General features: G+C 43.8%; 1 protein-coding gene across 4 annotated transcripts; it reads right to left on the bottom strand.

Annotated features, from left to right (window-relative positions):
- Window positions 1–1,690: 1,690 nt before the first annotated feature.
- On the bottom strand, window positions 1,691–23,809 carry Hao2 (hydroxyacid oxidase 2). 4 transcript variants are annotated; one of them, XM_087897704.1, is made up of 8 exons: window positions 23,676–23,809; window positions 14,942–15,080; window positions 13,766–13,917; window positions 12,578–12,861; window positions 10,935–11,144; window positions 4,357–4,515; window positions 3,984–4,053; window positions 1,691–2,087 (listed from the first exon to the last, which is right to left on the bottom strand). In XM_087897704.1, the coding sequence occupies exons 2-8, from the start codon at window positions 15,070–15,072 to the stop codon at window positions 2,032–2,034; spliced, it is 1,062 nt and encodes a 353-aa protein (XP_087753830.1). In that variant the 5' UTR covers window positions 15,073–15,080; window positions 23,676–23,809; the 3' UTR covers window positions 1,691–2,031. The 4 variants fall into 4 exon arrangements, with proteins under 4 accessions (XP_087753830.1, XP_048298133.3, XP_048298134.3 ...); XM_048442176.3 differs by lacking the exon at window positions 23,676–23,809 and adding an exon at window positions 22,171–22,311; XM_048442177.3 differs by lacking the exon at window positions 23,676–23,809 and adding an exon at window positions 22,114–22,264.
- Between the last annotated feature and the right edge of the window lie 1,668 nt (window positions 23,810–25,477).

The raw sequence follows: 25,477 nt of genomic DNA, 5'->3' as shown, positions 1-25,477 counted from the left end.
TCCCTCCCTCCCTCCCTCCCTCCTTTCTTTCTTTCTTTCTTTCTTTCTTTCTTTCTTTCTTTCTTTCTTTCTTTCTGAGACTGTGTTTCTCTGTATAGCCCTGGCTGTCCTAGAACTCACTCTGTTGGCCAGGCTGGCCTTGAACTGAACTCACAGAAATCTGCCTGCCTCTGCCTCCCAAGGACTGGGATTAAAGGCATGTGTCACCATGCCTGGCCTTGTTTTCCCCTCGAAGCAAACAAATCTACAACAACTCAATCAAACCTCCAGCTGCTAAATCTGAGATTGAAGAGATGATCTATGTTGTGCCAATTTGAAGTTATTACAGAAAGCATGGCTATTATCAGGGAACTTGGAGGACATTTCACAGCATATTCATCATCAGGGGTGCACGAACAAGTTTAGTTATGAGGTAGAGGATAAAGGTTGACTTGGTCTTCTGGCTTTCTTAGCTAACTTTATAAATACATCCCAGGCTCATCTTCCCAGGGATTGCTCTATACACAGTAGGTCAGGCCCTTTATCAATTAGTAATTAAGAAAATCCTTCCAAGACATAGTTACAGGCTAATCTGATTGAAGGAGTTCTTCAGCTGGCATTCCCTCTTCCCAGCGGACTGTAGGTCTATGTCAAGTTGACAGCTGAAGTTAACTATGGCAATCACTAAGGGAGATTAGCACTGAGGCATTCTTATTTCCATATGATGATAATGGTGGAACTAAAGTCATTGGGGTGTAAATGGGGGATGTAGAAAGATATGGTGCCCGGCACACAGTTCTGCGATACAGAAAACACTGGTCCAAAGAGGGATCAGAGGAGTCTGGGGCTGTAGAACATCTTAAAGAAGAGCAAAGCCCGTCTGAATGTGGCCAGATTATCCAGGAAATGGGAGTGGCGGCTTTCTTATGTGTTGTAGGAAATCCTATAGCCAGTAGTTACCCGTCCACTGGGGCATGGCCTCTTGTATTATTTATGCTGGTATAGAGCATGCATCTGGCCTCTTTCCCCACTGTGGGATTTGGTTTCTGTTCTCCATTCCAGCAGAGGATTCCTATTTGTGAGTCTACCCCTAAATAAATAACCATCTATTATTCTCAATTCTGAGCTAGCGTGGAATTTTTTAAAAAGCATCCTTCTTCATCTGGTGCCCAACGTGGGGCCTGAACCCATGACCCTGAGATTAAGGGTCTCATGCTCTACCGACTGAGTTTGCATGAGCAGAAATTTTCTCAGACTTTAATCTTTACAATTATTTTAAGTCTACAAACTTTATTGAAAAGGTATACATTCATTTGACAAAACTAATATGTCCAGAATAAAGATATCTTCTTTTTCACATATCGGTGAAAGACTGGACTAGTTCATTTTAATTTAGTCATAGAATCTTAAAAAATGAGTTTCAAAATCTTCCTTTTGCTATTTTTTTAGAGGCCAATTACTAACTAGAATGGACATTGGGAAATAGATCATAAAATTTCCATAATATCCTGTGTCAGAACCTTGAATAATTCAAACATTCATTTGGTCTCTGCTGTTCTATGTTTCAGACTTTGACTATATGGATTAAAGTCTAAAAATTCCCAATATGTCTTGCAGGATGAAATGAGTAAAACTACATCATGATAACCCTGTCCCATTTCTATTTGAACATATATTGCTATTTTAATTGATGCATAGTAATTGCACACAATTATGGCACAGCATAGCATTTTAATAATGTATAATGTACATAATAATTAGGTGACGATAACTGGTATGTCCCATCAGACTCAACGATCTCCTTTCTTGCTGTTACATGGCTATTTCACATAGTCAATTAATTGTTGTCAACTGTAGGTATTCTATAGAACATAGGTGTTATTCCTTCACCTACATCCACTATGGTGAGAGCTGTTACTTATCTTTTCTCCATTCCTCTATGTTTTTGAGGATACAGGGCTCAAACTCCTAGATTGGATGGGGCTGAAGAAGAAAAGCCTTGCATATCATGTTGGGGTCTTGTCTTCCCCTCGGAGGCAGCTCAGTAATTCTTTATAGTCTGGAAAAGCGAATCAGGTCTGGATTGATCTCGGTGACTGACCGGCAGCCTGAAAGAATCACATAGTGAGCCTGCTGCCAGGCAGGTGAGCAGGCTTAGCGGGGAGAGGTCCCGGGATGCAGATCTGATGACCTAGGTGCACGTCCCACAGAAGAGCCGGAGAGAAGCAACTGCCAAGAATTGTCTTTTCCCCTTCACACCCGCTTCTGCACATCCTCTCTCCCTTGTGTGTGTGTGTGTGTGTGTGTGTGTGTGTGTCTGGGTGTCTCTCTGTCTCCCCATTTATGCCTGTATGCATGTCTGTGTGCCTGTGCGTATGTGTTCCTCTCTCTGTCACAGTTCAACAGCTCATTTCTCTTTCTCCATAGGCATGGGGTATGCAGCAGGTACAAGCCTTTGACCACGAGGGGTGTGTCCACCCACTGAGACGGTGGGACTGATCTAATGGGAGCTCACCAAGCCCAGCTTGACTGGGAGTGATGAAGCATGTGATCAAACTGGACACTCTGAATGTGGCTGGCAATGAGCGCTGACTGAGAAGCCAAGGACAATGGCACTGGGTTTTGATTCCACTGCATGGACTGACTTTGTGGGAGCCTGGTTTGTTTAGATGCTCACCTTTATAGACCTGGATAAAGGGGGGAGGACCCTGGACTTCCCACAGGGCAGGGAACCCTGACCGCTCTTAGTACTAGAGAGGGAGGGGGAGGTAGGGAGGGGGACGGAAAAGGGAGGCAGGGAGGAGGTGAAAATTTTTAATAAATAAATAATAAATAAATAAAAATTAAAAAAAAAAGAATTGTTAGGGAATAAGATAATCTGTATGTCTCGTCAACTGCTGCCCCTTGACCTCTTAACCTAAAGAGTTGAAGTCCATATATCACCTTATAAAAATAAAGCTTGAATATAGTTATCATCTATCTATATCTATATCTATCTACCTTCCATTCAGAGGAAAATACTCTTCAAAACATAGTTGAAATATACTTTTCAAATAAAGAAATCAAGAAATCGAGGCCAGTATTTCTCTATGATGATCTATTATTATTTCTTTTCGAGAAAACCATTGTAACATAGTGATTTTTCAGTTTGTCAAACTGAAAAGACATTTTCTGGGAGTTGATTGAAAGTGTCTACTGCAGAGGCTACACCCTAGATCAATTAAGTCTGAATCCCTGGAAGTGTTATTCAGGAGTGATGATATGACTAAAAAATAGCAAACCCTTGTCAAGACTTTTATAACAATAAATAAACTAGATCTCTGAAACAAAAATAAAGGTGGGTGTACTTAGGCAGTATGTACTGGTCTGGGAGGAAGAATAGACTCAAGGCTATTGTAGCAGTTCGGGTGAGCACCCTATTTACCAATTGCCTCCTAGGGAAGTTTCTGCCAAGGAAAGATCATTCTTTATCACAAGACATTAATTAGTATGCACCATGAAGACTAGAGCCAGCTTTCACATGGGGATTGAGAAAGAATCTAGACAGCAGGGCCAGCATGGTGGTTTGGGGAGCTGAGAAAGGGCAGCAAGCAGTCCCTGGTGATGACAAGCCTGTAAGAATTTAGGAAGAAGCTGTGTGGTATTGAGCTTGATATAGCCACCTTCATCTCCATCCATATGTGCCACAAAAATGTACCCACCGAGAGATACTTTTCCTAAAAGAAGTTAGGAAACGGTTGACTTTCACACCAGGGGTGAGAGCCTTAGACAGCCACAGAGGGAACTAATTTAGCAACTGACCATGACCTACAGAACAGTACAGTGTTTCCACTTTCAGAGAGCATCCCCCAATTTCTTTGTAGAATGTTTCTATCCTGTTCTTCCTTCAGGACAATTACAGAACCAAGGCAGGTTAAGCAGAGTGAAGGATTTCAGCCTCTGTCTGTAAGCCAGCCACCTGAAGCTCTGAATGGAGAGCAAAGGGCAATGAACGGAATACGTACCTGAAAGGGCCATAGAAGTGTGGAACTCTGCTTTTAAAATATTTAAGACTTCCAGAACACCATATTCGCCCTGAAAAGTAGGAAGGGAGAGACAGCTTTGATGCAACATTTTGACCACCTGATGGGGGCAAACTGTGTGTATGGTCAGTATTGTTGCAGGGAGGATAGAATCGATGAAATCAGAATTACATAGAAACTAAAAGAAAACAAAGCAGGAAAGGAAGGGTGAGGGATGGTGAAGTCTGTGGAACACTGCAGAGACCTGAAGGGGAGGCGACCTGAAACTCTTTTGCAAGCGTCTTCACTGGAAGTTGGGTTGCAGAAACCCATGGGAATGAATGCCAAGTTCAGAATCTCTTGCTAGCAATCCTACCTTGTAGGCAAGGCCCCAGAGGATTGGTCTTCCAAGGAAAATGCACTTAGCCCCAAGGGCCAGCGCTTTCAACACATCATTGCCGGTTCGAACCCCACCATCCATGTACACTTCAACTCTCCCTTTGACTGCAGCCACCACTTCTGTCAATGCCTCGATCTGAGAAAGAAAGACACACGGATTCGGGTGATTCTGCTTAGCTTCTCTTGGCACCGTGAGCTTCTACTCAAAGTAGAAGAGGACCAGGCCATCCAAGCAAATGCTAAGTCCTTCACCATTTTCTCCAACTGTGCTTGCAGTCTCCTGAGGCCTGGAGTCTCCTGAGGACCAGATGGGAGTTCTGCTCACTATCCCTGCAGCCATTTTTATCTCCCCTCCAGTCCAGCTTCTGACTTCTAGCAACCCTCTCCAGGTTGGACGATATGCTTGGTTCCTGATTATATACTCGGGGGCCATCTTCCCAGTCGTAGGGTTGACTTGACCCTAGGGAACCTGTAGTCCTTCAGTTTCCTTCTCTCATCGCAGTTTCTAAGATGTCAGAGTCAGAGATGTCCTCTGCTGCTTAGACACCAAGTCTTTTTATTTTTTAGAAGAATAAATATGACCAGATCCTGATACTGTGAAAGGAACCCATCAGAAAGCTACCCACATCTGAGTAGAGTCATAATTTAAAAAAGAAAGGAATGAAATAACTTTGTCCTTTGATGTTGGTATGGAGGGAGCACAGGATGTATGTTAGACCTGTGTAATAACTTGAGAAAACTCATGTCCAAGGATGATCTGGAATATTTTTATGAGGCTGTAGAAAAGGAAATAAGTGTATTTATAAAATCCCCTCTAGTTCTCAGCAGCAGAGCAGCTCATAGTAATGGAGAAGTAGAGCACAGAAGCCAAGAGAGGTAGTGCCTGGAAACCCAGAACTCAGGAAGCAGAGGTGAAGAGAAACAGGAATTCAGGGTTAGCCAGGGATACATAAGATTCTCAGAAGAACAAAAATAGGGCCTGTGAGATGTTTCAGCAGGTGATGGCATTTGCTGCACTCCCCCATAGTCATAGACACAGGTGAGCATGCACACACCCACACAGACACACAGGTGAGCACGCAAACACCTACATACATACATACACACAGGCACAGGTGAGCATGCGTGCACACACACAGATACAGGTGAGCATGTGTGCACACACACAGATACAGGTGAGCATGCACACACATACACATATACACAGGTGAGCACGCAAACACATACACACATACACACAGGCACAGGTGAGCATGTGTGCACACACACAGATACAGGTGAGCATGCGTGCACACACACAGATACAGGTGAGCATGCACACACATACACATATACACAGGTGAGCATGCACACACATACACATATACAAACAGGTGATCATGCACATACATACACATATACACACAGGTGAGCATGCACACATACAGACACAGGTGAGCATGCACACACATACATAATACACACAAGCAAGCATGCACACATACACAGGTAAGCATGCACACATACAAACACACAGGTGAGCATGCACACACACATACACACAGGTGAGCGTGCACACATATACACACAGTTGAGCACACACGCACATACACATATACGCACAGGTGAGCTTGCACAATACACGCAGACACAGGTGAGCATATACACATAAACACACATACACACAGGTGAGCATTCACACACACATGCACATACACAAAGGTGAGCAGGCACACACAGACACAGGTGAGCATACACACACACACACACACATACACAGGTGAGCAAATACACACTAAATAAATAAATAAATGTAAAAACTAAATTAAAAAGCAAATACATGAAATAATAACAGTAGAAAATGATTTAAGCTTAGGGTGTAGAATAGCCCTTTTTTAATAAGTCAGAACTGGCCATTTACTGAATTCCTCTGAAAATGCTGTCTCTTGATTCCAAGAGGAAGCACAAAGACAGTGTTTTCTTTTTTATTTTTTGGGGGGGTGGGGTGGAGGAAAGGGTTTATATGGCTTACATTTCTTTTTTTATTGTTTTTATTGAGCTATACATTTTTATCCACTCCCCTCCCTTCCTCTCCTCTCCCCCTCTACTCTCTTCCGTGACTGCCAGGCTCCCAATTTACTCAGGAGATCCTATCTTTTTCTCCTTCCTATGTAGATTCATGTTTTCTCTCTTAGTGTCCTCTTTGTTGTCTAGGTTCTCTGGGATTGTAAATTGTAGGCTGATTTTTCTTTGCTTTATGTCTAAAAGCCACTTATTAGTGAATAGATATTACATTTGTCTTTCTGTGTCTGGGTTACTTCACTCAATATGGTTTTTTCTAGATCTATCCATTTACCTGCAAATTTCAGGATGTCATTATTTTTTACCACTATATAGTACTCCATTGTGTAAATGTATCACGTTTTCTTTATTCATTCTTTGGTTGAGGGGCATCTAGGTTGTTTCCAGGTTCTGGATATTACAAATAATGCTGTTATGAACTTAGTTGAGCACATGTCCTTGTGGTATGTTTGAACATATTTTGGGTATATATCCAACAGTGGTATTGCTGGGTTTTGAGGTAGATTATTTCCTAATTTTCTGTGAAATTGCCATACCGATTTCCAAAACAGCTGTACCAGTATGCACTCTCACCAGCAATGGAGGAGTGTTCCCTTTACCCCACATCCTCTCCAGCATAAGCTGTCATCAGTGCTTTTGATCTTGGCCATTCTGACAGATGTAAGATGGAATCTCAGAGTTGTTTTGATTTGCATTTCTCTGATGGCTAAGGATGTTGAGCATTCCCTTACGTGTCTTTCGGCCATCTAAGATTTGTCTATTGAGAGTTCCCTGTTTAGGACAAGGACAGTGTGTTCTATGGAGACTCACAGAACAGGCTTACTCATCTCTTTGAAGTACCTTTTTTTTACAGATGCAATTGTGAGGGGCCTTGCTCAGACTCACTGATGAGACAGAAGTGTTGATAAGGTTGAAATCCAAAGCTACATTCTGGTCCTTAACCTGATCTCCTTGGCTCAACGCTCTTGCTTGAGTCACTGCTCAGAGAAAGGAGTGTTGTCTCAAGTAAATCTCCACTGAGGTTTTGGCTTGGTTAGTTGCGTCAAACGCTTTGCTCATTGAAAGTCGATATATGAGGAGAAATGGCAAAGAAAAAGCAGATACCAAACCCACCCATTATTAACAATAAAGCTCTATTCTCTCACCCAGTGGGCCAGATTTGTAAGCCAGATCCTGGAAATGAAGGGCCCATTTCCAGTCCACTGCTCCCTTGATCTTCTCCTGCCTTGAAAGGCAAAGCTACACTTCTCAATCCAGCTTCACTGAGAGGCCCAGTAGAGTGAGCCTTTCTCCACATAGGCCTGGCACCCCACTGTTCTCAATAGGCAGGGCCTGCTAGGGAAGGAGTGATGGGCAGCTAAAGTCACTGGGCTCCACAAGCCTCAGAGCCTAGCTAGAGCAGCTTTGGGATCCTCCTTTCTTGGAATCTATCTTCTAAACAATTAATCAAGGACACACGTAAGGTTTTAACTTTCAGGATGGTCACTGATGCGCTGTTTAGAAGATTTTAAAAAATGAAGTCAGATATAGTGGTGCATGCCTGTAATTCCCACACTCAGGAAACAGAGGTGGGAAGACAGAGACTCCAAAGCCAATATGGGCTACATGGTGCAACCTTATCTCAATCAAACAACAAACCAAACCAAACCAAACCAAGAGAAACGAAGTAGGAAATATTGGAATCAATGCAGATGTTCAACTATGAGGGGTTGATTGTATAAATTGTCGATTCATAACACAATATTGAAAAGAAGAGAGGCTTATGAATAAAAGTACATGCCTAATACATTGGGCAACTGAATAGAAGGAAATTATGAAGCATATTAATATGTATATATGCTTTAAAACAAAAGGTTTTTTTTATAAGTAAGGACCAGAAAATTAACACCAATGATTGTGATGAAATTAGGGATGGACTTTTGTGTGTTTATATTTTTATTTTAATGGAAACAAAGTCTATGAAGAGAAGAAAATGAAAGTCACTTGATGAAATTACTATAAATTCCCTTTTTTCAAATTCTATTCCTTACACTCATGTAGATCTACAACAGTTATAACTAACATTTCCTTAGTTTTATTTATTTTCTGCGTATAACTTTAGAGCCATTTTAACTTTGATTCAATTCTGCTTTTCCAGAGAAAAGACCAGAATAGTACCAATTTAAGAAACTCAAATTCCAGTCTATCCTTTCTCACACTGCATCAATGGTCAGACATCTCCTATTTATTTTTCTTAATTTTTTATTCATTTTATATACCAACCACAATTCCTCCCTCTCTCTCACCTCCCCCAGCCCACCCCCATCCACTCCTCAACCTGTCAGAAGGTTGATCGCCAAAATACATAAAGAACTCAAGAAACTAGACATCAAAATACCAAATAATCCTATTTGAAAACAGAGTGCAGATCTAAACAGAGAAATCTCAACGGAAGTGCGGAGACCCAAAAATGTGAGCCTATTCCACCTTGTCTGAAAGGAAAAGAGTTTGAGCTGATTTTTGCTCTCTCAACGTTATTACCAACAGGTGTGGCTACAAACGAGTGATTCTGGCCTAGGGTGTGGCTAATTAGGATTTTGAGTGTTGAAGTATATCTGCTCCACCTGGACCAAAGGTTGGCGAATTCAAGACTATTCCCTGTTTCATGGTCATGAAGCCTGTTGCCTCCCTGCTCCCGTTTTGGAGTGAAGACTCCAAGCATGTGGGATAATTGAGGCGGGTATTTCCCGAGTTCAGTGCTCACCGAGTGTCCCTCCTGATGCTGGCCTTTGTGTTTCTTTCTGATCTCCGTTCCTCTTACCTAACATTTCTAATCCTCAAGCTCCTACCCCGGAATGCACCAACCAGCTGCATCTAGGATCACGGCAGGAGTCACCCCCAAAAGGTGGCTCCCAACATAGAAGGATCTCAAATGGCTGAAAGACATTTAAGAAACGGTTCAGCATCCTTACCAGGGAAATGCAAATCAAAATGCCTCTGAGATACCATCTTACACCTGTCAGAAATGCTAAGATCAAAATGATGACAGTCTATGCTGGAGAGGATGTGGAGTCAGGGAAACACTCCTCCTCTGCTGGTTTGAGTCCAAACTTGTACAGCCACTTTGGAAATCAGTATGGCAGTTTCTCAGAAAACTGGGAATCAATCTACCTCAAGACCCAAGAAATCTGTACTTGGGCATATGGATATGGGATCCATAGCCAAAGGATGCTCAATCACACCACAAGGACACTTGCTCAACTATGTTCATAGCAGCATTATTCGTAATAACCAGAACCTGAAAACAACCTAGATGCCCCTCAACCAGAGAATGGATAAAGAAAATGTGGTACATTTACACAAAGGAGTATTACTCAGCTGTTAAAAACAATGGCATTATGAAATTTTCAGGCAAATGGATAGAACTAGAAAAAAAAAAATCACCCTGAATGAGGTAACCCAGGCCCAGAAAAACAAACACGGTCTGTACTCACTCCTAAGTGGATACAAGATGTAAAGCAAAGGATAAGCAGACCACAATCCACAGCTCCAGAGAAGCTAGGAAACAAGGAGGACCCTAAGAGGGACACACTGATCGTCCTGGGACCGGGAAAGAGATGAGATCTCCTGGGTACACCGGGGACTGGGGTGGGGGTTAAGGGGAGAGGACGGGAGATAAGAGGGTGTGGGAATGGGATGGTTGGTTGGGGGAGGGATGGAGTGGGAGAGCAATGAAAGATATCTTGATAGGGGTGTTTTTTTAAAAAAAAGTTATTACTTTTTGTTCATGGATGTTTTTATAAGAGGTAAAAGGAATTGGACAAAGTTTTACTTCTGTCGAATGAGAAGTGCCTCTGGGGAAGAACATAAATAGATCTTCCAAGACAAATTAACAGCTGATTTCCATTTAAAGACTCCTTCCCTACTTCCCTTTCCTCGTTTCCGTACTCTCGAGCACCAGGCAGAACAGACACACACTTGCGAGCTCGTGTAAGCTGTTAGAGATTTGCATAAAGGATTCGTCAGTGTGCTGTGCACTAGTGAATCAGTGCATTTCAGATCCATGTTGAAAAACACTTTTGTGTCCACGTGAGGTGCTGCTCCTTCCTACGTTGTGTCAGATAGGAAATCTTGAGGTTTCTAAACATCCATGAAGACACATCAGCTTTAATCGGATCGCTGCTGGCCGAAGACAGGGGCCTCAATGCCTTTTGAACATCTCGTTTGCTACTGTGAACTTTACAAGTTAGCTGATGTCTGTAAACTCCAGCATCCTAACTGTAAAATTAGGATATGTCTATTCTGTAGCAGTGCCACAGAATTTAGGTATGTGACACATACAATTTACAAAAGTAGTCCTGTGTACATAGGCTGTTATTAGTTATTAACCATCCTTCAAATCTATAGGCATTAGCCCTGATAAAGGAGGACAATCTGCAGCAGATTTAGTAGGGGGCTTTGGTGTAGTCATGCGTAGAGCATTCAGACACACCCCTCGGAAATCACCCTACTTACTGAAGCAGGAACCTCGTCGAGCTGCCTCCCACCGTGGTTGGAGACAATGATGCCTTGGACGTTCTGCTTCACTGCTAACTCTGCATCCTCCTTCGTCAAAATCCCCTTGAGGATAATGGGCAATCGAGTTATACTCTGAATCGAGGAGAGATCACTCCAGCTGAAAGATGCATTTGGCAAAGACGTGGGGGCAGGACGTGTGGAATTTCTCTGTAGGGAACGGGAAGGTGAACGTTAGTCCCAAACGCTCACACCACCAGAGTCGCTCAGAAGATGAGCGCGCTTGGAGCAATATAACTTGTAGGCTATGAGACCTGAGTAAAGCTACCCAGCTCTGGTTCTAGCTCCTTTCTCTCACAAAAGTTGTATAAAGAAATTCTGCTTCAATGACTTGTTCACTGACTGTTAATCAATGTCTTTGCTTGATAATTATTCTAGGATTTGGAGACACAATGACAGATAAGACGAATCTATATCTTAAAAGGGTGCGGAGTTTAATATGTGGAAAAAAACCAGTATGGATCATTTTGACATCTTTCTTTTCTCTCTCTTTCTCTCTTTCTCTCTCTCTCTTTCTTTCTTTCTTTTTTTCTTTTTTTTCTTTCATTGGTTTTTTTTTGAGACAGGGTTTCTCATGTAACAGCTCTGGTTGTCCTGGAACTTACTTTGTAGACCAGGCTGGTCTTAAAATTACAGACAACTGCTGATCTCTCCTCCTGAGTGCTGGGGTTAAAGGTGTGTACCACCACTGCTCAGACACTTTGACATTTTATGGTTGAGCTAAGAAAACTAATAAAACCAAAGCAATAAGAACCTTAAACAAGGCATTGCCTTTTATCTGGCCTTGGTTCTCATCATTCAGCAGATTTCCTTAAATTTTGACGTGTCCCTTGCTCCAAGGACACCCAGAGGAATCACAGCTGCCCACAGGCTGAAAAGGCCCTTATCGCGGTGGCCCTGATCTTCACTCCAAGGGCATGACATCTTTTTCGACAGTTAGAATGTAAGGAAGGAGGTGTCCCTTGTCGTCCTTAATGAGACATCTCCAAAAGATGTGCTGCAGTGCCCTGATGCTTCTGGAGGAATTTTAAGTTTTCAAGGCAGCAGATTGGGGTCCCAGCTGTCTGGACTAGCTAGCTAGCTGTGCCCCTGTGCTGCGGGGGTCCTCTCCCGAGAGTCAGTTTGTCTGTCTACACCATGCAAGACAAACCCTTTTTGACATGAAATAGAAAATATTAGAAGACCACTTTAGTGTGCTCTCCAGTTCCTGCACAGCTCTCTAAGACACCCCTACTACCCCCACCACCACCACCAATCTCCGGACATCAGGCCTAGTTGAACGTCTCTAATGACAGCCAGGAGAGCTTCAGAGATGCGCATTTAGTCTTCAGTTCTGCCAGGAAGCTGTGGGCAGCTTAAACCAGGTACCAAGTCTCTAACTGCTCCCCCCTGCTCTCCCACAGCAAGGCAGGTAGGGGGGAGATATTCATGGAAAAGAAGGCAGGAGGGAGAAAGGAAGAGATGGGTGAGGGAAGGAAGGAGGGAGGGAAGGAGGAGGAAAAAAGGGAGGGACAATAAGGGGTTCTTCTTATTCTAAACTGCTGCTTGGAAGTGATACCCTCCGGGTCTGAGAACTTTCTCACCTCTTCAGGTGATCGGAGGTCCGTCCGCATTAAGTGCTCCCATAAATTTAGTTGGTTTCTTATGTCCTGTCGCCTTTTGGCAGCGACTGGTACATCTACAGTGATCACCAAAGCTTTGAAACCCAGGGCTTCTGCTCTCCGAATTAGCTGTTTGTTGAGCTCCCAATTGGACTGTACGTAGAGTTGGAACCATCGGAGACCTCTGGGGGCAGCTGCAACAATGTCTTCCAGGGGACAGCTGGCATAAGTGCTGGTGACGTAGCAGATGTTGGCTTCCTGAGCAGCTGCAAAGCCGGGGGTGGCACCCGGTTTGGAAAGCAGAGTTGTCTGAACTAGCCTCTGGCCAGATTTCCCGGTGAATGGAGAGACTGCCCCCGTTCATTTTGCATCCCCACAGGGTTTGGGTCAATGGAGAGGCCTGGTGTTCTCTTCTGCCTAAGCTGCTCTGTAAATCTTGTTTGTGATAATGAGGATTTTCTAACAGGAGACACCAATGAATCCCCCAGAGCTGCCCTTGGGTGTGTTATACCCTTCGGGCAGGAAAGCAAACCTCCTAGGAATCCCTTCGTGGAAGGAAGGAGATTTAGACATGGAGCATGCTCCACAGCGAAATCCCGTGTTTTGTAGTGGAAGACACGCCTGTCTGAGAGGAAGAAGACTGAGCCCCACTCCTCCTCTTTTTAGTGGCTTTACTTGTCAAGTGGAAAGGTATTAATACACATCATGGCTACTGAGCTATTCTTTCTCACTTCCCGCTGTCTTCATTTCAAGATGTCTCCCCAGTAGGGTAATCTTACTATGAAAATATATCAGTGGCCAGAGAATTTGGTCTAATCAGAAATTAATGCCAATGTATGTATTTTTACAATCTACATGCAATGTTATGCAATGGCTTAAGCAGTCCCTTTGCTATTTTTTTTTTTGAAGACAGGGTTTCTTTGTGTGGCTTTGGCTCACTCTGTAGACCAGGCTGGCCTTGAACTCACAGAGATTCTCCTGTTTCTTACTCCCAAGAGCTGGGATTCAAGACATTTCCCACTTAATTCCAACAAGATTGATGCCCCTAAGGCCTTTTTGTAAGAAGTTTTGATGCTCCCTGCCACTTCTCTGGGTGAGTCCTCCCTCCAAATCTCTTGTGGCCTCCTGTGGCCTCCTGGAAAGGAAGCCTTCCTATGGGATGATTCCTACCTCTGGCTGTGCTCAGCTCTCCATCTGGCCAGGCGATGGAGTGAAAAGCTGTGGGAGAGATGCAGATGGGGGCCTGGATCTCCTGTCCTTGGATTGTGGTCCTGGTGTCCACCACTGACACATCTCTCAGGTATCGGGGACGGAGGCGGAGTCTGCACTAGACAATGAGGTGGATTATTCTTCTAGCATGGTGATGCTTTCTGCAGCTGGGACCCTGATTCCCAATGCAGGCTTAAGCAGACTTGGAGCTTAGATCTTGGTGGAATCAGTGGGCCGGTCTTGAATAAGTGGGTGTAGGCTCAGGAGGAGACTAATTGCCAGGCAACCATTTCGCTCACATTAACCCAGCAACTCCTGAGCTGTTATTGAACCAGAGTCCCCCTTAGCCTGTCTTGCTCTGTTAGAGTCCTGTTTCTGTGGCTGGTTTGCCACTCAGTGCTTAGATACTTAATTTAGTCTTTATCAGCAAAGACTAGACTAGGGAAAGAAAAGGAAGGAAGGAATTTTAGGCATCACTGGAAAGAAAGACAAGGCAATTAAAAGTGTCCAAATCCTAGAAAACAATCATGCCATCATCCCCACCCTACCCTGCCACCCAGGAGACTAATTCATTTGACTTATACACTGCTTTAGGGAGGTAGGCTAATTCACAAATGACATCCAAACATTGTCTTATGGCAAATGGAAACTTGGTCTGTAGCTATTGTCCATTGACATATACTCCTGCCCTTGGTTTGCAAGTCGAGTTCTCTTCCATCATCCCTAGACATCCCTTGATCTTATTTTCTCCAAACCTGAGATTTTTTTCCATCCTTCACATTTTCATCCTCCAAGGCGGGGAGGTTTCAGGAACTCGAGAGCTCTTGAACTACATGCAGGTTTCCCCGCTGGGCACGCTGGCAGGCCCTGTTCCATTTTGACATGTCACAAACTTGCTGGCAAGCAGAGAACTGATAACTCACTCCCCCTAGCTGTAAGACAGATTCTCTCCACAAAACGTCTCCCCCACGCCCTATGCCTCATCCCCATGCCACAATAAACCAGCACGGAAGCCAGAAGCCAGCCGAGTTCCTGTATATGCTGTGCTGGCTAACGGCGGCCACTAGAATGGTGACCATCTAAGGAGCTCGTCAGCAAAGCACATTAGGGTGACAAGGGAAAGGGCGAAGGGAAGACCTTTTAAATGCGGCGATGTTGTCCTCGCATGTGATGCCCTCGTCAGCTGCTCCTTCAATAAAGTCCCATGATGACTTTGACAGCTGCTTGCGTGCGTGGGCCTTAAAGTCTGCCAAGCACACGATAGACATTTCTGAACCTTCAAAAGACAAAACCCGAACAAACCCAGTGAGAACACTTTGACCATAAAAGGAAGGCTAAAAGGGGATCAGAGTGTGAAGCTGTCTAGATGCAACATCTATATTTTGGTGTCCTTTAACTGAATGTCTTTACTGCTGACCCACCCCCGAACTGGAAGACCTCCATCCCTTCATGGCCACTCCCAACACCCGATTATTCGTTCTTCTAAATGTCTACCATGGCTGACGTTGAGATTGTATTGAGATTGCCCCACATCTTAAGAGATTACAACCCTCCTCCAACAGTCTTGTGCCTCCTCATCTCCTTCCCGGTGGCTGGGGTCTTTCTGAAACGGAAGTTTCTTTGCACTCCTGGTGTCCCCAGGTGCCCATCTCGCCTCACTTGCCCTGACCAGGAACTGCCTCCTAACAGCCCGATTAGCTTCAGGTCTCAGTGGCCTTGCTTTTATTTGGCATTCACACCACGGTTTGAAAACTCCCGTCTGAGCGGCTATCAAGGGAGAGCTTCCAGGAATCCCAGGATATCTGAATTACCCAAGGTGTGGACAACATGGTGAAACCAATTGACTCTGGTTACTTCTTGGCTAGGAGATTAGACATGTTGCCAAAGTGTCACCACCTGCTACCTCTTTGCCAGGGAGACCTTGTGCTCCCATTTATTGCCACCAGTGATCTGAACCCTGCAAACAGTACATGCTGCTTCTGATACAAACACACAGGAGGGGTGGAGAGTCCAGAGTTTAGGGGGCACCAGAAATTTCTCCGATAGGAGCCAGGGCAATGAGATCAGTAGCTGTAAAGAGGCTGAGACTTTGGGGTTGGTCGCAGCATTCAGGGCTCTCACGTGAGAAGATTCTAGAAGGAAAAGAGGGGAAAGGCAAACTTGAAAGCTCTAGCCAACCCTAGTGCGGGATACAACGGTATAAAAATTACCCAAGCCTAAAAGCAGAAACCAAAGGACTTTTAAGTTATAGGCTGAGAGAAAGGTATACTTCTCAGAAACTCACTCTTCAACCAGAATGACAAAGGACCAATAAAGCAGATGAAAATGTGGCTTGGGTAGAAATGAGGCAGAACTGCTCTGAGGGCAATTGGATTCAGGAAAAAGCCTGGGTAAGTCCAACAGAGAAGTACTACATAATTCCTACTTTAGAGGCTGAAGAGAAGTTTTGTGACAAAGACCAGGGTTCCAGGGAAATGCAAGCGTTAGATGGAGGTTAGGAAGAAGTGCTGGACTTCATAGACCTTTGCATAGACGACCTTGTCAGTGGATGGGTGGGAAGCTACTTAGTATGAGTTAATCTGACAAAATTCATCAGCCATAGTTAACTTACCCCTACCTACCTCACTCACTGATGTATCAAACAAACTGACAAACAAACAAACAAACAAAAACAGTCCAAAAACCCTAGGCCAATGAATTACTCATTAACACCCAACTATCTTGCATTTTCTTGTTCATAATTCTGTGTGCATAGAAAAGTGGATATAGCAGCCCCCTAGAATGTTATTGCTCAGAAGACCTGCTTTCAAGGTTAGGTCTTGGTTTATGGCTCACTAGAAGTTTCTATATCAGCAAGGTCTGATAAGAGAGATTTGGTGTACCTGAACTGTTTTTTACAACAATTTGTGCTAAACACCTGCTTTCCTTCTAGGAGCCTGGGACTTTGGAATGGAAGGTGATCATATGACCAGCCCCCAACAGGAGCCTGTAGGCAGATCTCTAACGCATCTCATCGTGGCATTAGAGGATTTGATGGATTTTTTGGATCTTTATACTTGTTTTATTTTTTTCCAGACCCTTCCCTGTCCTAACTTTCCTTTGCTTCTTTTCATTAAAACAACCCAAATCCTCAACTCTATGCTGGGTTCTGTGAATTCTCCTGGTGAATCCACTGATCTACATACTGTACCTCTTGGCTTTAGGATAGGACGGCACCGAATTACTGCGTAGACTGAAAACTACTTCAATTTAGAACCCCTCTGTGAGCCATGTCTCTGCTTTGATGGGGGGTAAAATTTCAGCAGATTTTGATGGTTGGCATCTTACACATTAAATGTCAATGGCTGTGTTCTTGTGAACATATCTAGCATAGAAAGTGTACAGAGCTGGAGTATAATCCAAGAGAAGCAATTCTGTTACCTGTCCATAGTATGGTGATTATGGAATTTGAAAGCTGTTTGACAATAACGTATTGGTCTCAACATCCTTCAGTGTAATCAAAGCTGTCTGTTTTCACATACCCTTCTAATCTTTCTATCTACTAGGATCTGCCAACATCTCTGTTGAGTGGACAGAGGCATTAAAGCTAAGGGGCTACTAATCTCTTTCTTTTGGATTCAGACAGAATGAGTCTCAGAAAATAGGAAACTTGTGGATGATTAGACAGTAAAGTAGTGCAGGGAATGACTTGGGAACTGTATCTCCTGTTAGTCCCCAAAGAGAGATGCTCGCCTCCAATTCAACAGTAAAGAGCAACATTGTCATTATAGTATTTTAAAATATGAATTTAGTGTAAAATAAATTACATGTTAAATTACACTTAAGAAAATTTTGGAGACATAAAGATACAATTATCTATTTTTCTTTTTATGACATATGTCAAGGTTGGTAGAAGGCTGAGTTCATTATTCTTATTAAAAAAACAATGGGAGAGTTACAGTTGAAGGGATCCAGCATACAGTGCCATCCAAAGCTTTCCCCAAACTTGAGAAGGAACTTCATGTGATATTTCTGCATGTTGCAATCCGCGTCCCACCCGAGTCGAAACCAGAAGCTGAAGGGAGGGTTCTAGTCACCTAGTGATTCCTTTGTGTGCATTCCCTTTACCTCATTCGCAAGCTTCACTTCTGTTCTTTTCCACTCTATTGTCCTGAGAAGCAGGCTGGGCTTAGGAAAGTCTTTGCACACAGATCTCACAGCATGTGAGAAGTTGTTTCGGGGACTTTATCACCTCGAGCTTCTTCCAGCTCTTTCAGGGTTGAAAATTGGAGAGAAACAATTCAGAAGTAAGTGACAACATGGGAATCCAAGAGCAAGGATATTCAGGGTACCTGCTGCTTGGTTTGATGTTCAAACACTCATCACTGACCCAAGGTGCCAACCGGAGCTGGCTCTCCTGTTGAGGAAGGCCTTGTTTTGTTAGGGTGACAATGGGCGCTGAGTCCACATCCTAGACCATAAGTCTTTTGCCTCTGGGAACTGAGTCAATCATCCTAGACAAAGCCTCTGAAGATTCTCTGAAGATTTTATGAGTTGCTGTTACTTGAGAGACTGTGGAGTGTCAGATTTTGCATTTGGTTGGAAAACTCTGGGGTTCTCTGTGGGGAACAAGGTTAGAATCATGGGGGTACTGAGAGACATGAGGAGAGGGTGGAGGGGAACAGTTTACCTCACTGAAGGCTTCTTTGGTAATTCCGAAAGTGTCCTTCAAGGTCCTTTGGCCTGGTCTCTTGGAATTTAGGATTTAGGCCAAGATTTAGAATGTCAAAGATAAAATCAAGGCTGCAGTTTGGAAGATTATAGGGTCCGAGGTTGGCTAAAACTCTGTTCCAACCTCAAGGATAGATGTTGCAAAAGGCAGGGTGATCTTCAAAGCCTTTACCCACAGCAATTATCTTGTAAAAGAGCAGCAATAAATTCATGGCTGAGTTATTTGGGAGAAGATAGCAGAATGGGGCTCTGCGTGCTTTCAGCAGAAGGGTCCCATGACTGAGGGCTTGATCCCTTGGGGAAACAGTGTGGGTCACAAGATCACAAAGAACAATAGTCCTGGGACTAGACAGAGGAAACCTCAGGACAAGCAAAACAGGAGAGGTAACTCACGGGAGAAGGACTGAATAAGTAACAGGTCTGCCCTCAGAGTAGTAACAGTGAAGGAGTGTTCCAGCATAGGGGGCTTTGAGAAACAGAATGTCACATTTGTTTGGGAATGAGGATACAGAGGTATCTGTTAAGTCAGCGGTTTCAGGCAGCACAGAAGCAGTTCTGGTTGAATCTCTGGGCCCTCATGTTAAAGGCACAGGACCCTCTCAGGCCATGATGCTCATTCGTCTGTTTTATAAGACGGTAATTTCTCCCTTTCACCCCAGTGACCCTCAACCACGCCCATTGTCTTGTACTCCTTCTCTCTCACGTCACTTCCTTTCTTGTCCTGTGACCATGCGCTGCCTCGGGGAGTGTGCTAGCCGGGTGTTTCTGAACTCTCTCTCTGCACTGGTGCAAGGAACTCACTGATTCATGCTTGCATTCTGCCCTAGGGGCTTGCATATCACAACTCTGGGACACGCTCAGCCCAGAGCCCTGGAACACACTCTCAGAAGCATCTTGGCAGTCTTTACTTAACTTTCTGTTAATTTCTCCTTCCCTCTGTGGTGTCAGCAATTAAGATTGCTGTTCTCCGTAATCAACATTCATGAAGAATAAATAATGTATAAAATAATTTTTTATAGTTTCCCGTGTTGGATAATGACCAACAACACAGCAACCTTGCTTTGTAGCATTTTGTATTGCGACTATGCCCATTTTCAGAATCTAATCCAGTGGGTGTTTTCTGTCACTTAGAATCCAATCACTATTTTAATATCATTTTGTCTATGGGAAAAATATGTTCTGAGCTCCAAAGGAATATCTCCCAAGTAGAGCGTTGATGCCCGGGTATGTTGTTAACTGTTTGCTTCCTATAGGTATTAGAGACACTGATAGCGTGTTTAGGATGCTTAGGGGATTTCCTGATTCAGTTAAGCAATGAGAGAGTTTTATTGTGTGTGTTTGGAACAACATGATGGTTTCCTTACAACAACAACAACAACAACAACAACGATGATGATGTTGGCAATACATTGCAGCCATTTGCCTAGTGCTCTGTGACACTCAGCACACTGTGTGAGTAGCTAAAGTTCACCAGTGTTTCCATACTTTTCGTCGTTTTCAAAAGAAAATATTATTATCCTCCATTTTGCAAGTGAGAAAAAGAGCAAAAGACTTCATAGAAAACCACACAGCTAGCAGCTTGTTCTTACCTCAGTTGCCTGGCTACTGATCACTGTGAAAAGAAGAAAATGTCTCTTGCCAAAAGTGGTTTATAGTGAAGGTGTTGGCAAATACCTTCTTTGTACATAGACGCTTTATGTACACTTTGTGTAACTCACTGATTAAATATTTGAAATGTCATAGTCATATACAGCATCTCACTTCGCCTGGCAACATCACAACTCTACCAGGAAGTAGAAGCTACAAGATAAGCAAACAAGTTGCCAAGCTACCAACTAAACAAAAACACTCATCTGGCTCCATCTCAACACCTTACGAAATGTTCTCCCGCATGTCACAGCATTTGATGCTCATGATACAGCGTGACGTAAGAGTTTAGTTGTAGATCTCAAAAACTGACTCTCTCCTCATGTCCTTGACGCCACATGGACCAGCAAATGGAGGCAACAGTGCACCTGCTGTTCATCATGAGGTGAAGTTGGTCAATTCTCACAAACACAAGCCACTGGGAAAGGTGTCCTCAGTGACACCGTCTGGCCTCTATTTGCTCAGGATAGGGTGTGCAAACAGATAGAAGTTACACACATGGTTTCTCTTCTTTTCATCACAGGTTGAGGAGTTAGGAATCCCAAATGCTCCAAAACCTAAAACTAACAGCCAACATGATGCCGTTCCATTCCCGATGTCACACAGTGGCATGCAGGTCAAACCACAATGTACAAAATGACCTTCAGACTATGAACAAGGTACAAGTGAAGTTTGTTTTTAGATCTGATGTTCACCCCCAGGGTGTCCTATAATGCATCCACTAATATTCCACCAGTGTATCTGTATCACTTGCTACTCCCTAGACTACATTTCCCAGTTGTTTAAGGATAGGTGGGATTATATAACTTGCTTTGCCAAACAGGCTTGGTATGGGCATGACTTGTGCTAGGTCACTGATAAGATTCAGTACACTTCTTTTCTGCTGCTACAGACGGCATGAAGAGGCCCCATCTTCCAAAAGCCACAGCTTTGAGATAAAGGCAGCTTGGGTTCCAAACCTATATTTGGAAAGGGGTAACCTTGTATGTCAGATAGTTTTAAATGAACAAATATGTATTATTTGTACATACACATTTTTGTGTTAATTCACTGATGTTCAGAATATATTTTTATAACAGCAAGAAGCTTTAAACTATATATCTAAGTGCTGTCTTAAGTACTGGAAATTAATTGAAAAACTGTAGCTTTTCTGTCTCAGCTCTCAAGACATTCACAGTCAAGGTTGAAGATGGGAATCAGTATTTCATCTCAGTTTACTGACATGATTTAGAGATTAATATGAGTTCTTTCCTAAGGGAAACTACTGGGAATATGGGGGAAATCTCCACTGCTTCTCCAAAGGGACCTTAGGTGATGGCCGCTATCACTTGTACAAGTTCCAGTAGTTACTGAGCTGTAAAATCAGGACATCAGTATCTACCTCAGGGTTCTCATAAGAGCAGAAGGATTTAGTAAAATGCGGAATTACAGACTGGTTCCCAGTAAAAGCTTTGGGAGGTTGCATTCTGGGAGATACAGAAGAACACGAAAACCCCCTTTCCTTTTGATCTGTTCCCTGAGTTCTCAATTCCACTCAACTATTGACTTTCTATAGGCCGATACCACCCTGTCTTGGTTCCTGTTCTTTTCAGTTCTTCCCAGATTGATCTGTAGATTCATTTGGGAGCTGGGTGCAATCCAAACAAGCCGGTCTTGTCACTGTGTGGCCAATGTTCCATGTACTAAGCACATCTAAGGACAAGGACCTTATGGGTTATCAGAACCCTTTTAGGTGAACATATTTTGATTGGTTTTTCCCTAGGGTACATACACATTCCACCATTTCCAAGTTTACATTAACCAGACTGAACCTTTTCTGCCCACAGACTCTTTGATGCTACAGCTTCCTCCGGTGAGGCCTGAAGGAACCCCTGCCACCTATCTCCATGTTCCGCTCACTGCCAAGATCTCACTATGCCTCCCGCAAGTGCCAACCCTAGGTGGAATCTCACCTGCTATGCTGTCCTCTACCCAGGTTCCAAGCACATAGATGGTAAACCAAGACAAACCTGATTCTAAGGTCTTCCAATAGCCAGGGATAGCGGTATGGAGAGGTAGCCATGCAGGGCCTGGTATGGTGGCTCACTGCCCAGTGCAGGGGTAAAGGATATTCAAGGATAAATATTAACCTTTCGGTGAAACAGTTATCAGGGAAGTACTAAATAACTAGTCCAGATCAAAGTTGACTTTGACATGATCTCGAGTGGTTTTGTAATGTTTGCTCCCCAAACTAGTTGTTTACAAGTGTTACAAGGATCCTGAAATGTGTTGTAAGTTTAAACTTTGAGATAAAGTTTGCTTGTTTGTTTTCAAGCACCTGTTCACAGAGATGGTTAGTGAAAAGACGGGGGTGATTGCAGGGAGAGGCTTTAAAAAAAAAACAAAACCCTGCCCTGCAGAAAGGAGGCCTTTGCCTGGGAGGTGGTAGGCGAATAGGAGAGCAGATAATAGCTTCCTATGGGCAGGAAGGTAGTGAGGATCCAGGACAGGGCAACGTAAGAACAGTGTTGAGCTTTACATACTGAACCAGACAATCAAATTAATGCAGGAGACAGGGCAGAATCATGTGTGAACAACATGACTCGGTGAAGCAGGATGACAGATTGGAAGAGGAAATGAAATTATATTCAGAAAAGAAAGGCTGATTCCCTCAGAACAGTCCTGTGGCGGGTCCTTCAAGATTTATTGATTTATTAACTTATCGATTGCCCAGGTCCTCCCTCTCTTCTTCTACCCCAGTTGTTATGAGTTGTTTTTGTATCACGGGAGCATGTACCATTTTAAGTGGTTACAATATACCAGACACATTCTATGAAATGTTTTATTTGATTGCCTCACCGGGTACATGGTTGTTTTCCCCATTCCACAGAACAGTAGAGGAGGTTAATTAACCTGCTCATAACCGTCTACCAGGGTTGGGATTAATTTTCACCATCAGCTTGATGGGATTTAGGGTCACCTGGGTGATGCCCTTCTGGGTGTCTATGTATATGGGTGCTTCCACAGAAGCCTAAGTGAGATGAATGGATCTGGCCAGAAGGCTGGAGATCGGTGACCCCAGACTCAGTCAAACAGTGGCTGACTGTTTGACTGAGTGGCTCCCGCCTGCAATGTAGGTAATCCAACGGCCTAGGCAGGTAGGTTGTCAGACGTTCAGGGCCAGTCTGGACGGCATAGTGAGGTCAAGGTTTGTATAACAACAGTGTAAAGCCCTGTTCAAGCAGAAGAAAGCGGAACAGAACAGAACCAAACCAAATGAGGGAGAGAGAGAGAGAGAGAGAGAGAGAGAGAGAGAGAGGACACCAGCATTCACCATTTTGTTTCCTGACTGTGGATACAGCGTGACCAGCCACCTTCTGCTGCCACCGTAATGGAATGGAACCCCCTTTAGAGAGTGATCCCAAACAAAGCGTCCTCTCCGTACATTGTTTCTGTCCGATATTTTTATCATAACAATGGGGAAAAAAAGTGTCAAACCCAAACACTAGTAAGCAAAATTAGGTGCTAAACCTACCTTGCTCCCACACACAGCCATAGCAAAGCTTCAAGATCTTCTGATGGTCATGGCGGTGAGACCTGACCCTCTTCTGCCTCTGCAGTGTGAGAGAAAAAGAAACATTTCCTGCTGGCTTTCCCAAACTCTCCCTACTTTACCTGCTTTCCCCTTTATGGGCTTGGAGAGGAAATGATAACTTTTTGACCACTAGATGGCAATCCTATCTTTAAAATGCTTTCAAAGCAGCCTGCTGTTAATCTGGGAATTTCTTTTCCGCAGCAATTTCAGCCTTTTGTAAAGAGCTCTGGAGTATACCGGTGGTCAGCTCTGATATTACCCGGACTGTAGGCAGTATTTTGATTGACATCTCCCATTCCATCTTGGACCACAGTCTTCTGTTCCATAAAGCAGCTTATGGAAAATTTTTTGTTTTTTTTTTTTTTAAATAAAAAGGTTTATTTATCATGCAGAGTGGTTTGCCTGCAGGCATGCCTACATGCCAGAAGAGGGCACCAGATCTCATTCTAGATGACTGTGAGCCTCCATATATGTGGTTGCTGAGACTTGAACTTAGGACTTCTGGAAGAGCAGCCAGTGCTTTCAACCTCTGAGCCTTCTCCTCCAGCCTGGGAAGATAACTCTTCAGCTTCAATTTATATCACATGTTTAGTGACCTTTACACGTTACTTGAATTCTTTATGTCTCATTTCTTCATGACATTTTTTTTGCACTGTGATGAGAAGGGTCCTGGTTTGTTTTCTGTCTACTGTGGGGAGGGAAGTGTTCATTCTGGCTTACCAAGTCCTAATCCATAGCTGAGGGATGCTAAGGCAGAAACCTGGAGACAGGACCTGAAGGAGTAGCCATAGAGAAGCACTGCTTACTGGCTTGCTCCTTGTGGCTTGCTCGCCCTGATTTTTGAATGCAGCACAGAACCCTCTGTCCTCAGGGGATTGGGTCTTCCTACCTCAGTCCTTCATCAAGAAAATACCACACAGCCTTGGCTAGAGGTCAACCTGATGGAGATGTTTCCTCAACCGAGTCTCTCTTCTCAGATGACTCCAGCTTGTGTCAAGTAGACAAAAAATCTACCTGGTGTAAGAGGAAATGAGCGGATGTATGTAAGTACTGGTAGCAGAGAGAGAAGAGGGAGTTCTCATAGGAGACTCCCAAATTTGAACTATTTACCATCCTAGAACCTTTAGGAACAGGGCCATCCTTCTTCCGAGATGGAACATTTTATATCAGTAGCCACTGCCCTCACCTACGGGAATTAATCTTAGTGGCTAGCTATAAGGTCACAGATTTGGTGGGGGGCAGCTTGACAACACCTCTTAAGTTCTAGAGAATTGGTCCATGGCAAAACAAGCCAGTCTTGGATCCATCTGGGGTCTACAGACAGAGTCAATAGGATCTGAATGTGCTTAGGATGGAACTGAGAAGTGGTGTTTGTCTTTCTCAGGCAGCCGTCACTACCTGTTGAGCAATGTGTCTGTGGGGTTTGTGTGATGAGAAGGAGCTGCATCCTAAGCAGTTGTGACCCAGGCAGGAAACGGTTACCCATCATGAAATGCTGGAGTCCTGGGCAATTCAATAAATATGGATGAGGGACCGCCTGGTCCTCATGATCTTTCTGCTTCTGTTCTGTGGTGTGTCTCGCTTGAGATAGATTTGCAAGTCAGGATGAACCCTGGACTTGGTTGCTCATGCCTTAAGACCATGAGGCTTAGAGTGACACTTGATCTTTGAAGGAAATCAGTCATGGATAGGGCTAAGTCACATCAAAAGAAGCTTGCATAGTTCTGATCCCATTAGGGCTA

The sequence above is a fragment of the Myodes glareolus genome, chromosome 17, assembly GCF_982192425.1.
Source record: "Myodes glareolus chromosome 17, mMyoGla1.1, whole genome shotgun sequence".
In the NCBI taxonomy this organism is placed as follows: Eukaryota; Metazoa; Chordata; class Mammalia; order Rodentia; family Cricetidae; genus Myodes; species Myodes glareolus.
Note: the sequence above shows the minus strand (reverse complement) of the source record. Positions and strands in the feature narration are given on the sequence as shown.